The sequence below is a fragment of the Panthera onca genome, chromosome C1, assembly GCF_046562875.1.
Source record: "Panthera onca isolate mPanOnc1 chromosome C1, mPanOnc1 haplotype 2, whole genome shotgun sequence".
NCBI lineage: Eukaryota > Metazoa > Chordata > Mammalia > Carnivora > Felidae > Panthera > Panthera onca.
In genome coordinates, this window is record NC_138346.1 from 67,258,142 (window position 1) to 67,271,220 (window position 13,079).

Sequence of the window (13,079 nt, forward strand, 5' to 3'; positions counted from 1 at the left end):
TGAATACTTCTATTTAGATTTTATGAGACCCAACCTATATTTTTAATTAATTTGTAGAAAACTCTAAATAGAACAATTTGACAAAAGAAGTTCACAGCTGGACTGAACCAACCCTAACAACTGACCTTACAAAATTCTTGCATGTGGAAATCAAACAATCCTCCCGCCTACACCACACAGGTCCCTTCCCAGTGGCTGCAGTTTTCACTGGCCTCACCTCTGGAAGGAGTTGTCCAGCTGGAGACGTGAGAGCAGAAGGCCCCCCCACCAGGGACACCACTCCGTTGCAGTCCACGGCGCTGTGCATCTTCCCGTTCACCGGCAGAATGGGGAGTACCCGGGAGGCGCGGCTGGCCTGGCTGACGTTGCTGTGACGCCGCTCTCCGTGTCGGTGTGGCACAAACAGAGAGTCTCTCCGGCTGTCATTGTCTTCAAAGGTGCTGTGCTCATCATCGGCAAAGTCATTCTCAGAGCCAATATCCTTCGCTCGACCTCTGAAACTGAAAAGGCTCGCCCTACTGTTGCGTCTTGGAGAGAAAAGGGAGCCACGGATGCTCAATAAAGACTAGGAATAACAAGAAAGCAAACGAAACACAGATGAAAGGAGTTAAGAGCGATCATTCAGAAATACGTGAGACTTAACTTGTTGTTTCAGATTTGTTGACTTGCTTAAGGCCAAGTCATTGGATGAGTGGAACCATGGGACCCTGTGCTAACTGCTGGTGGTGTTCTGGCACTCTCTACTAGGCCCACCTCTTTTTGATTTGCTTTCCCTTTTTCTCCCTTCCTTCATTTTTTTTTAATTTTCCGCCATTTTCTTCTATTTTACACATGCCTTAAGACAGTCACAAATACCCCTCAACATTGTTTTGTCCCATTATTGGCACTAGAACAGATTTTTTTTGCTAGACCCTATTCTAGAAGCCAGCCTCACTTAACAAGCCAATGGAAAGCAATTGCATATACACCTACATTTAGATCCTTTGAAGCCAGAAATACACCAAGAGCTCACTAGCGACCACACCCTGATGCAGACCTTACCACAGAGGAAAATAAAATCAAGCTTGCTGGTAAGTCTGTTTAATTATAGTACAAGGAGCAGCTTTCCCCCTTCCCTTTGCATATTTTATAAAGTCTTCATGAATAAATTAAACAAATCAAGCTGAGAACTTTATGATTCATTCCCTGATTTTCACTCTTCTGTCTCTCAAGAAATCTGAAGAGTACCATATTCACAAAAACCTGGTTTTCACTAAGTATTTGGTCACAGTCATTACCCAGGTTTCTAAATGGCTACATTGTCACTGCCACCATGCAATTTACCTTGATTCTTAAGCATAGCAGCCTTGAACACAATTAATCACTTCCTGTTATTACTAGTCTACGTTTATAACTTTACTGTGGTAAACACTTTTTGCTCATCGGATATCCACTTCTCCTTGTTCTGTCAACAGTATCCTGATTATCCTTGACAGTAATGTTGAGGCAAGACCATGACCCAGGCCTAGCCAATGAGGGTATTCCATAGAGAATCGTGTAAAGAGGGGCAGGGGACCCTGCTTGGTCCATTGACAGCCACTTCTTTCTTTTACAATTGTTGGGAAAGAGGTGCATTTTCAATTGGGGGTGCTAAGAATATTGACGAGAAGGTTGAACTTGCAGTGGGAATCTTGCCACTGTGTTGGAGAAACCCGGACTGAAATATGGAGAAATGCTTGGCCATAACGTGTTTTGAGCCTTCGAATCCAGCTATGCCCAAAGCTACTCACAGATATTATCTATCTGATTTAATCAGGTCTCTTTTTATTTCGGCTGACTTGAGTTAGAGTTCTATGATTATTAATAGAAAGAATACTGATTTCATCATTTCAATATTACTAGTTTGATCTTTTTCTCTCCAAAGGATTTAAAGGTAACTAAAATTATTTTGTACCTATATACAGTTCATATTCCCTGACCAACAAGTCTGCTTTTGATTTTCTTTTTAGCTAAAGAATAATGTTTCTCAGTAACGTCAATAAACATCTACAAAACATTTATAAACTTTAAACACTCTCTTATGTTATGGGATTCTATTCATTTACACAAAGAAGCACATTTACTTATTTTTTAATGTTTCTTTACTTTTGAGAGAGAGAGAGAGAGAGCCCACACACAAGCTAGGGAAGGACAGAGAGAGGGGGAGACACAGAATCCAAAGCAGGCTCCAGGCCCCGAGCTGTGAGCGCACAGCCCAATGCGGGGCTCAAACTCACAAACCATGAGATCACGACCTGAGCCGAAGTCAGATGCTCAACTGACTAAGACACCCAGGTGCCCTCACAAAGAAGCACATTTAAAGAGACTGATCTGCTCCTCCAACAGAAGTCATTTCTACTTTTCCTGTTCCCAAATTTTTTTCATCTTAGTTCCAACTTCATTAGTAAAATTCCTTCTTTCCTTTATTGTTTTCCATACAAGTAATTATTTTTAAAATTTCTCTTAGACTACCCAATTTCTTTCATCTCCTTTTGCTCTTTTCACAAGATATTTTGATTTAGCTATAAAAACATAAGAATTACAGGATCTGTGACATACTGGTTATCGTCAGCTCAAAAGATAAGAAATGCTTGGCAATAAGAAATAAGGTAGAAATTATATGTATCACTCTTACTAAGAGTTTATATTTTAGCTATAAGTACTCCATTCAGAGCCAATAGAAGGATTGGAGGGAGATATGTTATAAAATTGCACACAAAGTTTCTCCAAGTTCAAAGGTGAATTATGCCATACAAGAGCTCAGTTTACATGAGATGGCTGTATGAAAAACGATTGTGCCCCATCCGCTAGCATCAACTTTTACTGCTTGCATTAATTATATGAATCCATAACAATCAAATGCTGCACTGCAAATAAAGGATGGCCAATAAGAAAAATCTGCCATAACAAATGAATCTCTAAAAAGCAAAACTTAAGAAGGCCGACTATATCTTGTAAAGGTTTCAAAATAAAATGTCCAGATTGTCTTGAGACTTGATTAGAGACTGTTCTCTTGGTTTCTTTCTCTCCCCTCTCCCATACTAAAAAATCAAACTGAAGCCTAAGAAAGATTTCATACAATCCACCTACTATACTGAAAAATTCTAATCTTGCAATAAAAGCCTACATTATATATACTATATATGTATATAATATATATATATTAATATGAAGGTATAAATGGTTACCAACACAATTGCCTTTCCATCATGTTACCACAAAACAATAGTTTTAATGCTTTGGGGTCTTGGGCTTTCAAAAAATCTAAAAATGGACCTTTCATCACTGTACCCAGGTTAAGAACCTCTACCTCGCTTGATATTTTCAGTATTACTTCCAGGGATTTGGAGAGTGGGATTAGTATAAATTCAGGATTCTCCCTGTCTCTCTCCCCTCTTCCTCCCTTTCTCTTTCTCTCCCTCTTCCTCTTTCTCTCTGCCTCTCCATCTTCTTAGCTATTTGTTTGACTACTTATCAGATAAAAGGAAAATCTTTCACTTTTTAAAAATACGGATACCATTTAAGAAACAAGTTTCAGTGTGAGCCAGATGGTGCATGTTGTATAAGTCAGTGATCACTTATCATGCCCAGCTAGCTAGGAAATAGTTACCAAGAAGACAGTACTGGGGAAATCCATGAGCACAATTTATAGAAATAAGCAGGTCAAAACTTAACCTTTTCAGGCTTCATGATTTCACCTAGAATTAGGTCTACTGGATTTGAAATAAAGCAAATTAAAGAGACTCTCTGTGGCACCTGGTGATTTGCTCTTTCAAATTTGGGCAATTTTACCTCTAGTAAAATTTATTTTATTTTGAAACCCCTTCCCTCTCTCCCTCCTTTCCTCCTTCTCTCCCTTCCTCCCTTTCTACCTTCTTCCTTTCCTTTCTTTCCAAAATGAAGATGCTGCAAAAAGGGAATCTGATTTTTAAGGAATTCACATTTATTAAGATTAATGTCTCCACTAATTAAATCATAATGATTATGACAACATGAACGAGAATGAGTATAAAATGCAGATATTAAAAACAAATTCTATTTTAAATATGAACTAAACCCTACTAATCCTTTAATCTATCCCATGTCATAATGTTATTTGGACTTGGAATGAATCAAGTTGACCTATAAAAATTTTACACCTATTAAATATAAGTTTTTGTGAGACTCTATACTATAAAATGTATGAAACAACTAAAATCCTATATATTAATTGTTTAGTGAAATCAAATGGTAAGTTGCCTTATCAGTTTTCTTAAATACTCTTTCAGGTTGGGCTGAGAAAGTGGAAAGTTCAGGTGGTTCAGTGTCATATCAAATTTGAATACCACCTGAACCCTTAATAACTATATGACATTGGGCAGTTATTTAATTTCACAGGGCCTAATAAATAGTGAAAGTAATATGACGCAGAGCTGTTAGTATTAATTATGATAATGTAAAAAGAATGCCAAGAATAAAACAAGCATTTGACAAAGAATACAGCCCTCTCTTTCTTTTCACATCTGTAGTTTGGGGTGATGATTATGGTATCTGCTCAGGGCTGCAGTGACAGATTTAAACAAATTTATATTGAAAGCTGCAATGCACTTTGTCTATTGTTCTTTTTTAAAAAATTTTTAACGTTTATTTTTGAGAGAGAGAGCTGAGGAGGGGCAGAGAGATAGAGGGAAACACAGAATCCGAAGCAGGCTCCAGGCTCTGAGCTGTCAGCACAGAGCCTGACATGGGGCTTGAACCCACGAACCGTGAGATCATGACCTGAGCCGAAGTCCGGTGCTCGACCGACTAAGCCACCCAGGCGCCCCTATCTATCAGTGTTGTTCTAATTGTCTTTGTTACTGTATAGATACTAAGGTTTCACCACTGGTGAAATTGTCTTCTGAGAACCCGTATTCCTGGTAATTCTCTTGGTAATTTCAAAATTTAAGGATCCTAAATTTCAAAGTTTCCACAGCTTGTGTTAGTACATAAGCCACAGGCATCCAGTGAACATTTACTGCACTGTAGAATCAAGGTATTCTTTCAAGGGGACTCCCACATTAAACATGAGACAGATAATCAAGTGCCACTCAACACCACTATTTATTTAGTGTCATAAATACTCCTCAGTGCATTTCCACCTAACAATTTTGGCTACACTTCTAGAAAAATTTTGCTTCAGTTCCCCTTGAAATGAGGGTCTGAAGAATGATTCTTCCAATGAGGTTTGTATGTGAATGGGAACAACCACACAGATGGTCTGAAAGAATACACAGTTCACTTCTAGGAACCTGCCACTCAGAAAGCCCATAGTTACTGGGTCCAGGCACAGCAGCATAGCTAAAAACGGATGGGAACCATCTGCTGAGAATTTCTCATGTGGAAACTTGCCCTGAGATGTTTGAGTCTTCAACAAAACCTCAAAACCACAAACCTTCCCAAGCTCAGTGGGGATCTACGCTCTAAAACTGCTTTCTTGGGATTCCAAAAGTCACAAAACTCACAAAGTCTCTGAGGTGATAATCAAAACACTTGATGATCATTACAATTCTGAAAGCACTGTGCCATCCAGGGGTAAGACGGTTTTATTTCTACCAAACGCTGGCGTATCTTTAAAACATGGCTTGTTACGAAAATGCAATTTGTGTAAGCTAATAATATCTTTACCTGGTGTGGAGAAGAAAACCTCTTTTCATATGTCAGCCTGCTTCCTTCTAAGGAAAAACGGAAACCTTTTCTTCTTATGCTGTCTTCGGATTCCGATTTGCGGACCCCGTCTTCTTTGTCTTCTTCTCCAGACTGTTCTTTCTGCTTCTTTTTCTTCCTTCTGTTTTTCAGCTCTTTTTCACTCTTGGAGCTCAACTTTGATGCTACTGAAGAACTCTCTGAGAAAACGCCTATCCCGCCGGCACCACTGAACTCTCTTGATTCAGCAGATGCTGCCGCAGCTGCTGCCTGGAAGGGCATGTGGTAAATGCTAGTTGCACACAAACCTTGCGAAACTCTATCCGTGTTTACTGCTTAATTTACTTTTAGTATCATGAATACGATCTTGAAAAACAATTCTCCATTCTGGTCCATATGTTGGAAAACAATGCATTGTCAGTAGACCAATTAAAGAATTAAAGTCAATAGACACGTGGAAGATGATACATGTGACTTTGATGGAAACTTTCAAGCTCTGGCCTCTCCATATGTTCTCTAATTATTCAATAATATGAGCAAGACGTTCAACTATCATAACACAGTTTTCTATGACTTAACCACTATTTTAAGAAGGAAAGAATTCAAGAATTAAAGGTTTCCTATTTCAACCTGATATATCACACTTCCACTTGACAGTCACTTTTGGCACCCTTCTAAATTAGTGAATTTAGTTCAACCAAATATTTTTATTTTAATAAAATCTCCCCCCCTCACTTGAGTATTTCACTAAGAAATGTACAACAAAAACACGTTACAGATCATATATAAGGGAATCCCAGATCATGGCCTCTGAATGAATTTCTAAATTATAACAGCACAGTTTTTGGAAAGATATGGTATTTTATGTTGCTGCTGTTACCCCAGTATATTTTATCTATCTGACCTTTATTAAATATTTAGGAGACTCAGTATTAAAAGGTAACTATAGTTAAGATCCAAGAAAATCCAAAAATAGGCAATTGGATTAGCTAATGCCATTAAGTCAAGGAAATATAATTCGGAGCAATTCTTGCCTTATTCTGAAGTCTTATCAAGTCCAAATTAAATTATTTTTACAGGATAGGAGGCAAAGCATGTAGTGATTTACTGTATTTATACACCAGCATTTTTCTTATGCAATCCATAAACTTGCATTAAGCACCCTTCAAATAAAAAATAAATATTAAATAGGTCTTTGTTTTTTCAGATGCTAGGAAATAATCTTCTCAGCTTGACTCTGGTTTTCTGACCTTTCCCACCTCTAGTGACACTAATGAGGAAGTAACCAGAACAAATTCCTCTTCCCCAGAAACATTAAGGAAATGCTTTGATTGACAGCATGTAGGTTTAAGTACTTTGCGAGCTTGAGCAAATGAGGAGTCACAAGGGAGAAAAAAAAAGTCAACAAAGCAATTATAAATTCTCCATGTGTTGATGCCATCAGATTGACAGTAATCATCAACATAAAATAATAATCTCCTAAAAACCTAACAGGCTTTTAACACCAAACACACATGACATGTTTCAAATGTCACTTTTATCCACTACTGATTTTGTGTACTAAATGCCATTGTCCTCACCGGTGTGGTCAGAGGACTGAGATCAACAAGCACAAAAGGGCTCTATGCTTGCTAACTATACCTGAGCTTCCTCTTGTTGCTTTTTTAACTGTTCGAGCATCTGTTGAAATTCAGCTTCTTTCTGTTCAGCTTCCTCGAGGGTTGCCTGATTCTGTTCCTCGTAGGCCATGGCCACCACAGCCAGGATTAAATTTATCAGGTAGAATGAGCCCAAGAAAATGACCAGCACAAAAAATATCATGTATGTTTTCCCAGCAGCACGTAGTGTCTGCAAAAATGTAAGAGATATTTATGAAATTTTATATAGATGTTACAGCTTTTATAGCAATTCTCTTGATCTCAGTATTTCATGCCTCCCAGAAGAATCATTTTATCTGTTCTCACCAGTTGGTAAAGGTTCTCCCAGAAGTCTTGAGTCATGAGACGAAATAAGGACAAGAAAGCCCAACTAAAGGTGTCAAAGCTTGTATAGCCATAGTTGGGGTTTCTACCAGCCTTCACACAGATGTATCCTTCTGGGCATTGGCTGTAATTAGATTAAAAGAAAGTAAGGACTGAAAGTCTGCAGGCTGACTTCCCTGTTTTTATAGACGCCAATATCAATTTTATATGACACTAGGGAAAACGGATTTCTCTCAACTTACCCAGCACTTAACCCACTACTGTGTGGGCTGATTTACATAATAACAGAATATGTTAAGACTCTTTGTGGATTACTCTGTGATTCCTAATTGTCATTATATTTACCATGTCTCCATATAAAAGCAATCACATCATGATTAATATCTTCTGGGACTTACAGACATGATCAGGAAAATAAGCCTACAGGGAAAAATTGATTTTCACTGAAGATATCTACAGGCAGAGTGACTCTGTGTGTGTGTGTGTGTGTGTGTGTGTGTGTGTATGTGTGTGTGTGAGTAGGGAAAAGGGGTGATGGAAGGATGGATGAGGACACATGGAGAGGAGGGAATGACTCTGCATATTGAAGATTTCATAGTTATGTCCTTAATGATTAAGCCAAACCTGGCCTCAATATTGTGCCTGACGCTTCTGGGTTACATGATCTCGGGTAAATTTCCTAACTTTGCTAATCTTCAGGCACCTCATTTATAAGAAAGGGCTAATAATCGAAATTGCCTTGTAAATAATTTTTTTTAACGTTTATTTACTTTTGAGACAGAGAGAGACAGAGCATTGAATGGGGGAGGGTCAGAGAGAGAGAGCGAGACACAGAATCTGAAACAGGCTCCAGGTTCTGAGCTGTCAGCACAGAGCCCGACGCAGGGCTCGAACTCACGAGCCGTGAGATCATGACCTGAGCCGAAGTCGGACGCTTAACCGACTGAGACACCCAGGCGCCCCAGAAATTGCCTTGTAAATATATAAGCATTGAATAAGATATCATATGTAAAGCACTTAGTATTACAGACAAGGAATTAAAATTAGTTTGTTTTACTTATCACTGGGATTTGGAGATAAAGGCAGCACAATATTTATCATATGAGCCAAATGTAAAGCCATTGGAAATTTTGCTACAGGTATTAATTATGAATAGCCACAATATCATCTTCCATTGAAAAAACATTAGAATTCTTTTGTGATTCTAAATTCTTGGGAAATAGGGGAAGGTAATTATTTCTCTGACTCTTCCTTGGCTTTAGCTCCAAGGGCAATACTTTTTATTTTTTTTTTTATTTTTTTTTAATGTTTTTTATTTGGGGGAAATAGAGAGACAGAGTGGGGGAGGGGCAGAGAGAGAGAGACACAGAATCTGAAAGCAGGCTCCAGGCTCTGAGCCTGTCAGCACACAGCCTCATGAGGGGCTCCAACCCACAAAGCGTGGGATCATGACCTGGGCCGAAGTCAGACGCTCAACAGACTGAGCCACCCAGGCACCCCCCAAGTGCAATACTTCTTAATAACAAATATTCACACATCAATCATAATAATCAAAAGCACATATTGAGTGCTATAATAACTATTTATTCACTAATCCATTTAATTCTCATAGCAATTCTATTATACTAACCATTTATCACATGAAGAAACTAAGGCACAGAGAGGTTATGTTATTTGGTGGAGTCAGGCTTGAATCCATGCAAACTTCCCAGTCTATGCTCTTAACCACTTTGCTAAAAGATGCTCGACATACACTCACCATGACTCAGATACTGTCATTATCTTCAGAGATCTTACATCTGAAGCCATGGAGACTACATTAGCATATAAAAAATATCACACTTACAAAAGTACATGCTTATGAATTCCATTAACTTAATCTTCTAATACATATGTACTGCTTTTTCAATTTTCCATTTAACTAATTTGGAAGATTAGCTGTGACCTAGTATGGAAAAGTAATTGCCACATATGAGTGTGTGAAGGAGGTGAGAATCCACACTTATTTCAGCTATTTTGAGAATCAGCGTGAAGTAGAATTTATGGAGGGCCCTGAATGAGGAGTGAGCGAGGGCTGGGTGGGTGGGAGGTGGCAAGTTATTGAGGCTGATGGAGCAGTGTGGACTGAAACTCAATATGAAACATCACTTACCCTGCATCCGAGCTGTTGCCACAAAGCAGAGCGTCATTTTGCCCTTCCAAAAAATAAAAGTGACCTATTTAAAGAGGGAGGAATTGAAAGAATCATTAAAAAAGCCCTCAAAACACTTCAGCCATTGTGTTTAGGTAATAAACCTTACAATTTTTTCAACCATAATGAAATGGATAAAATAATAAATATGTATATGGGCTGAATGAAAATATTTCAATTATAACTGAATACTAAACAAATACCAAAATACAAAGTCTTCAATTAAATAAATGTTTAGAAAAATGTTTAAAAATAATTTGGGGCTGGGGAATGAATAACTATCATAATATTCTCATATCAGCATTTATTGCAAATATAAACTCAAATTGCTTGGGATGGTTAAAAAAAAAGGGTTGCCAAATTAAGCCTGTTTGGCACAAAAAGTGAGAGAAAGGGATGCCTTGTTGTTCTGAAGTGCTTCCATGCAAGTAAAATTTTACTTTATAAGTACTTTTTTTCCTGGACTCAAAATAGATTTAGACATTTTTTTTTTCCTACCAGTTTTAAGTTAATTTCCTGTGAAAAGTGGCTTAGGTGTTTTTTCTTTCTATGATGCTCTATATAAGTATTGTGTTTTGGATTTTGGCATGATTACTGTCTTTCAAAGGAACAGAATAAACTTGTTTCTTTGAAGATATATAATTTTCTAAGTATATCTAATTTCTATTCTTTTTTTAAAAAAATTAAAATGTTTATTTATTTTTGAGAGAGAGAGTGCAAGCAGGGAAGGGACAAGGCGGGGGGCGGGGGGGGACAGAACATCTGAAGCGGGTTATGCCCTGAAAGCTTGAGCAAGCCCCATGCAGGGCTCGAACTCATGAACTGCAAGATCATGACCTCAGCCTAAGTGCGACACTCAGCCGACTGAGCCACCCAGGTGCTCCTATCTAATTTCTATTCTTAGGGAATACCTATATATAACCTCAATAATTTGCAAAGATGATCTTATAAAACATGCACATACATAAACATACATATTTACATATTCTCATACAAAAGCACACCAACACAGAAACATTAAAACACATACATGTACCCCACAAAAAATTTATTGTATTTAGGACTACTTAAAGTCTATGTTGAAGGAATACCCTAACATATTATGCAGGGAAAGCTGGGTCATAATTTTGTAAAACGTTTTATACTTCACCTCACAATATGTACCAAAAAATATTTCCAGATTTTTAAAGATTGAAGATTTAAAAACAAGTTCATTAATTTAATATATAAGCTTTGTAAGTGTTTTTTTATGTAGAATATATGGGGGGCTGCTTTACATGCAGAATACCTAAATGAATAGTTTTACGATCTCTGAACTAAGAAGCATTTTCTAAACTTAAGTAGAGAAAACTGAAAACAAATTTGATGACTATATTGCTAGATGTGAAAATCACTTAAATATCAAAAACAAGTAATAAAATGAAAAAGAAGCTATATTTGCCAAAGAAGACAAAATGCTAATGTGCTTGATAAATGAAAGAATTCATGTGAATTCTCCAAAATATACTATCACTTGATGAACTGAGTAAAAAAATCAACAGGTAATTCACATTTTATGAAATATATAACTTGCTAATGATACTAATAAACATAGTTTACAAATTCTACTGCAATTAAAATTAAGGAACAAGAAGATACACTTTTCTTGCTACCAAAGAGTTTTAAAATACAGTCACAGTCAATATTAAGGGGAGTTCAGTAAGGTGACCACTGTGTAAGGAGTGTACAGTGGTATGATCTCTTCTGAGAGCAATTTGACACTCTGTCTCCATAGCCTTAATCTGGTTATACCCTTTGACACTGCCTTTCCCTGCCCTCCCCCTTTCCCAATATTCTATTAATAGAAGTTTATCTGAAGGAAACAATCAGGAAAAGAGAAAAGATTTATGTGCAAATATTGTTATTGTGCTGTTATTATAATATTAATAAATAGGAAACCCCATAAATAATATTTAAAATTATTTATTTGTTTATCCAATGAATCTTAATTTCTGTGATAGAAATCTTCATAAGAATATTTACTCTTAAAAGATGAATATAATTTGGGAAAGGATAAAATTTCACATGGTTCTAAAAACCATGAAGGATACCTTAGAACAAGTATCCCAGTGGAATAGTGATAATCTAAGGACCAATGGAAATTGGCTAGCTAATTGTATATGGAGAGGGAGGGACTTGGACATCCAAATGACAGAGAGGCTAGCTTCAATGATAAGAAATTATACTGAAGTATATGATATCGTATGTTTATTCTGATGTCCATCCCTAAATATAATCAAACTATACTGATAAACAACTCTAAAACAATGACTGACACCAAAAGGATAAATTGGAATAACAGAAGTTGGGTTTGAGTTTATGCTTTCCTATTATCAATAAGCGAATGGCTGGATTGGGGTTGCTTAACTTTCTGATGAGTACAAAAATTTAGATTTTCATCTCGGTGAGTGACTTCTCTATTTTCATGCATATCATATGCACGCAATACATATAATGAGTCAACTGAATAGGGCCAGATTATTTTTCCCCAGTCTTCTTAACAATGCACTTAAGCACAATACACTGAATAGTTCAAACTACTGGTTTATTTACTACGTGACTGAAAACTCCTGATTAATGCCTAGCCAATATTTTTTTGTTTATGCAACATAAAATTGTATTGCTTTCCACACTGGTTTAGGAAAAGATACATTTTCGAGTGGTAACTTTGATCATACTGATTGATAAGATAGGTAAGGGGAAAATAGCAGTAAAATATCATTATCATATCATATCATAAATATCATTTGATTTCTGTATTGCATGTGTTATCTAAATTGGTTAAGCCATTTGGTTTACATTAAAATGGAGACAATTTCTACTATATGTATTTTTTAATATTTAAAGGACTAAACAACTTAATGGTTAAAAGTATATCTTACTTTTATCCTCAATGTATTCATCCCAGTTAAACATGCTCACTGTCCTATTGAAAGTGGTACCATTCCCATCCAATGAGTTATTAAAGAAGGAAGTGATGTTTATTTCAAAGGATGAATTATCTGGGGGCCATTGCAAACATTTATTCCGCAGGTTGCCCATAAACAGCTGTAGTCCTATTAGTGCAAACACGCTCAGACAGAACACGGTCAGAATCATTACATCAGAGAGCTTCTTCACTGACTGGATCAGGGCCCCTACAATGGTCTTCAGGCCTATGAACAAAATCAAAGGGAGGAATTTAA

The 13,079-nt window shown here is 37.0% G+C and overlaps 1 protein-coding gene across 4 annotated transcripts in view; it reads right to left on the reverse strand.

Moving 5' to 3' along the window:
- The window catches only part of SCN2A (sodium voltage-gated channel alpha subunit 2), a 143,395-nt gene that overhangs the window by 64,155 nt on the left and 66,161 nt on the right, over window positions 1-13,079 (reverse strand). For all 4 annotated transcript variants that reach the window (XM_078451186.2, XM_078451187.2, XM_078451185.2 and 1 more), the window contains exons 7-12: window positions 12,777-13,049; window positions 9,817-9,880; window positions 7,647-7,788; window positions 7,324-7,530; window positions 5,665-5,952; window positions 218-565 (exon numbers count right to left, since the gene is read on the reverse strand). In XM_078451186.2, the coding sequence (XP_078307312.1) occupies window positions 218-565; window positions 5,665-5,952; window positions 7,324-7,530; window positions 7,647-7,788; window positions 9,817-9,880; window positions 12,777-13,049 (1,322 nt within the window). The remainder of the gene's footprint in view (window positions 1-217; window positions 566-5,664; window positions 5,953-7,323; window positions 7,531-7,646; window positions 7,789-9,816; window positions 9,881-12,776; window positions 13,050-13,079) is intronic.